Raw genomic sequence first — 4,651 nt, forward strand, 5'->3', positions numbered from 1 at the left:
ACGGAAGTCATGAAACCTTTTTTATCTGCCTTCTTCATACCTACTAAATTCTGTGTTCTCGTCACAAAGGCCTTCTCTGATTATAAATAAAATGTTTTTTCTTGTAGAATTTTTATGACCTTAATTTCTATGTTAATGTCTTTGAGCCATTTGGAATATATTTTGGTATAAAGAATGAGGTAAAGAGTCAGTTAAAGATTTTCCCAAATGGTTAGCCAGCTGTTCCAATGTCATTTGTTAGATAGCCCCTCCTTTCATTTTCATCCACTTTTCAGTCCTTTAGGGGTCACATGGCTCTATATAGTCACCAGAGTGGAGGCTGCATAAGTGTCACATTGTTTTCCCCCAGGCCTGCCAGAGACAGACCACAGAAGCCTGTCACCCAGAACCCACAGAAGCCCCTGTCTTCGGAGTTGAAGAGAGTCAGATCTCTCAGAGACAGAGAGGGCACCACTGCTCTGCTAGGCACGAGGGAACAATAGTCTCCCAGTCCTAAGAGAGAAGTGGAGCACGCATCCAATGTCCTCTTTTGGAAAGAAAAAGAAGAGAAAGAAAAACCTCAGGGGAGAGTATACTTACTATGTAAAAAGAAGAGACAAAACCACACCTGTATTTCAAAGATACACACACTTATATAAACACTGCACACATGCATACCACACACATGTCCACTCATGCACCCACAAGTACACAGACACCCCATACACACACACACACTACTTACACATCAGATACACTGAGTTTCTCCAGTAGGGGGCACCCAGTCCTAAAAAGCCCTCTCAGTCACAGGAACTCCAAGAATGGTGAAGTCATTGTTCTCAAATAACACACAGATTCCTTTTAAAGGGAAAAAAATCTAGAAGACCTCTAAAAATATAACTGTGAGACCCCAATTATAGAAGAAAAAAAAAGAAACTCAAGGCTTATTCTATAAAAATCTTCTGATTGCAAGTTCATACAAGTTTAAAAGTGCTGAAAAGATTTAAGTCATCATTAAAATGAAATGCGAATTTAAAAAATGTCCCCAGAATTAGAAGACCCTGAAGAACATAACTGCAAACCCCTGGGGTGGGGTAGGAGTTTGAGAAACTCTGGTTTAAGATATTATCACACAGCAGATCTACAAGTTACTATCTTTTGGTATATATTTTGGTATATGCTTACGCGCTTGCGCACAAGTAAAATAAGTCTTTCTCCCTTTCTTTCCTCTGTTTCTGCCTCTCCTGGTTCAGCTGGTCTGAACTCCAAGCAACAAAATGTGACAACCCCTTTCCCTTCACTTTTATTTTGTTCCTTAATCCCTTTGAGTTTTCCATTAAAAATATTTTATGACTTTTATTGGGCAATTTAAAAATTATTGTTATAAAAGTAAACAATTTAGAAAATACAGAATTTTAAATGGGAAACCACCCCTCGCCCTGAGATAATATTTCTTTAAGTTGTGGTGGGCTTATTTCTTGCTTTTTTCTTTAGTAAAGACCTAGCAAAGGTCAGTACAGTCACACAGCAAACCACTCCCTATGGGGCCCCAGGCCCCAGGCTGACCTGAAAGCTCTGTCTCACCTGTCAGAGGTTGGAGCTATGCACAAGCTGGCCTGGGAGACCTTGTCCCAATTTCCTGTAGTGTTCTCCAAAAAGCAGTGTTTGTTCTTTTCTGGAGACTCCCTAGAAAAGGAGGCTGGGGGCCTTTAGTTCACCTTCCCCTCCTTGAGACTAGAATGAGCGAGAGGGGTGCTCAGGTTGAAAAGCATGGCCTTGAGCCAAGACAGTTTCCTTTCCTGTCAATAGGTCAGAGGGTGACTAAGGTTGGAGCCAGAGAAGGATCCCAGCTACCTTCCTGGCTCTGTCCCTACCAGGCTGTGTGACCGCTGCATCACGCTCAGCCTCTCCTGAAGAATGTGGTGGTAGTTCTCCGCTGCACTAGGACCCCAGGAGAATGAATGGGCTTAAGGGTTTCTCCAAAATGGCCCGTCCTCTCCTTCCCGCACTCACACTTGCGTGCCTCTGATGGCTCCCCTGGCCTTCTCTGGCTCCCTCTCCATTTTCCCTCACGCAGGTAATCCTGTCTCATAGGACCCACACTAATTAGGTAAAATACAAATAATACATAAAAGCCAGATTTCTGTCTGCTGTTACCTCATCAGAGGTATAGACTGCACAGATAGGACATTTGCAAGACATATTTGGGATGGTTTGACTTAAAATACAGGCAAAGTGGCTTACCCGAAATTCATTTTGCAGGTCCCAGGGGTCCCTCCAACAGCTGGGCTGTCATCCTTCGGAGAAGCTAAAACCAAGAAACAGTGAGAGACCTGTGTCACGAGGGTGAAGAGAAGGAACAGACGTCGCTCAGATGGAAGATCACACAGGCCAGCCAAGCCATCCCTCCCGTGTACACTTAGTGTTTAATTAACAGTGCTTAGCAGTTCCCCCAAGGAACTCCAGGCAGGCCAGCTAGCATGTGTCCTTGTGGGACCTGAAAAAATCTGGAAGGCCACACACCCTTGCAGTGACAGGGAAAGTTCTAGGGAATTGCTGTGAGGGGGACATTTTCATGTACTCTATTTTTAAGTTTTTCGTAATTCTGTGTTTAATCCGGAAAAATTGGAGATATTTCCATTTTCTAAAAGTCGTTTGAAAATTTGGAAACAAGGGTGGTCAGGGCAGTGGCAGTCGTCCTGGCGAGCTCTATGGAGATGGCCAGTTAGAGGATGGGGAGGATTCAGGACACTTTCCTCCCATGCACCAGAGGGTTGGCAGGAAGCTACGTTCATGACCCTGAGGACCCAGCTTCCGAGGAAAGAACAACAGTGTTGATGTATGAGGTCAACTAAGGCCATCACTCAGAGTCTAGGATGCCAGCACGGCCAGGCCAGATGGAGCAGGGTTCAGTGGGGTCAAGGCCGTACCAGACCCTGAGGTTTTCCTTATCTCAGGGGAGGCCCTAGCCTGGCAGCAAGGGAGCCAGAGGGATGAAGACTGAGGAAAAGCCTGAGTAGTTGGGGTCTGGATACCTCACCCACCCCCAGCCCTGGATGCTGCAGAGAACAATAAGGTGCAGGTCCAGGACCCTGTCCGAGATGGGAGATCTAACTCCCACACCTAGGAAAGATTACTAACAGGCCGAGATGGCCTGTCCCAGGGCCAAATGGGACATCGAGGATCCCACAAAGCTGAGGTCACCAGGGATGGCTTGGTGACAAGGTTGCCTCTTGAAGAACAGGTGGGAGGAAGGGACCTGGGTTTTCAGTGGGAAGGACGGTGTCAGCAAAGGTGTGGAGGTGGGAAGACACCTCTGGATACAGTTAGGAGGGCCTTGAATGCAAGTTACGGGGGCTAAAGGGAAAACCTCAGGGACTGGTATGGCCTTGACCCCACTGAGCCCTGCTCCATCTAGCCTGGACCTGCATTCCAGCACCCCGAAACTGCTGGCCACAGCAGGCTGCTTCTCACCGCCGCATCTTTGCCTATTGGTATCCTCTGCCTGGAGGGCCTTCCCCTTCCATAATGCCTTTCATTGGCAAACACGGAAACATGGTTTAAACTCTTCTCAAGGGTCTTCTTTTTCAGAAAGCCTTGAAGCCTTAAGGTGCCCCTCCTGGGAGGATTCCTCCCAGCTTGAAAGCCAACCTGAACTCTCCCCTGGGCTTAGCTGAGTCGAGTCATAATTCTGCCCAAGAAAATAAAATTGGCTCCATCAGCATCTTGGCCTTACCACACCCAGAATTTGCCTGTCCCCTATGGGAAGCCCCGCCAGCTGTCAGGTTTCAGTATCCAAACCCCAAAGAGAGGAGAGAATGGGCTGGGGCGAGAAGCGGGGAGGGATGGAGAGACAGGGCAGGGCGCATTTGCCTAGAGTGCTTTGGGTTGGCTGGTCACAGCGCAGTGACTCATTCCCCCAGGGAGGAGGGGAGTGGTGCTGGAGGACAATTGGTCTGGGCAGGGGAGCCCTTTCGGAGAGAGCCTGCCTCTACCCTATATCCTTGGAGGTTGGGCTGAGAGCTGAACACCACCTCTTCCTGGTCTCCCAGGCCCTTGAAAGAAAAGAATCTCCTGTAGGCCTGTACTCACCCCCAGAGTGGCTTGGCATTGGCCAGGAAGGCAGCTGAAGCCTCACTGCCCCTCATCCACGGCCGCTCATCCACCGGGCAGGAGCCATGGATAAGTTCCGCATGCTCTTCCAGCACTTCCAGTCCAGCTCTGAGTCGGTGATGAACGGCATCTGCCTGCTGCTGGCCGCAGTCACAGTCAAGCTGTACTCCTCCTTCGACTTCAACTGTCCCTGCCTGGTGCGCTACAACGCCCTCTACGGCCTGGGCCTGCTGCTCACACCCCCCGTCGCCCTTTTCCTCTGCGGCCTCCTAGCCAACCGGCAGTCCGTGCTGGTGGTCGAGGAGTGGCACCGGCCGGCAGGGCGCCGGAGGAAGGACCCAGGCATCATCAGGTGCGGTCCCACATCACCCGGTGACCCGCGGGCACTACCAGGGGACACCCAAACCCTGACCCTCCCCCACGGGCAGTGCCAGCGGCTCCCCCAAATCCTGACCCTCCCCCGCGGGCAGTGCCAGCGGCTCCCCCAAATCCTGACCCTCCCCCGCGGGCAGTGCCAGCGGCTCCCCCAAATCCTGACCCTCCCCTGTGGGCCTGGTCA

General features: G+C 50.0%; 1 protein-coding gene across 1 annotated transcript in view; it reads left to right on the plus strand.

The window, feature by feature from the left end:
- Window positions 1–3,979: 3,979 nt before the first annotated feature.
- The window catches only part of CALHM3 (calcium homeostasis modulator 3), a 15,643-nt gene continuing 14,971 nt past the window's right edge, over window positions 3,980–4,651 (plus strand). Inside the window, exon 1 of the mRNA XM_015596318.1 lies at window positions 3,980–4,444. Within this exon, the coding sequence (XP_015451804.1) occupies window positions 4,158–4,444 (287 nt within the window). The 5' untranslated portion in view covers window positions 3,980–4,157. The remainder of the gene's footprint in view (window positions 4,445–4,651) is intronic.

The sequence above is a fragment of the Pteropus alecto genome, unplaced genomic scaffold (genome assembly GCF_000325575.1).
Source record: "Pteropus alecto unplaced genomic scaffold, ASM32557v1 scaffold177, whole genome shotgun sequence".
Lineage (NCBI taxonomy): Eukaryota > Metazoa > Chordata > Mammalia > Chiroptera > Pteropodidae > Pteropus > Pteropus alecto.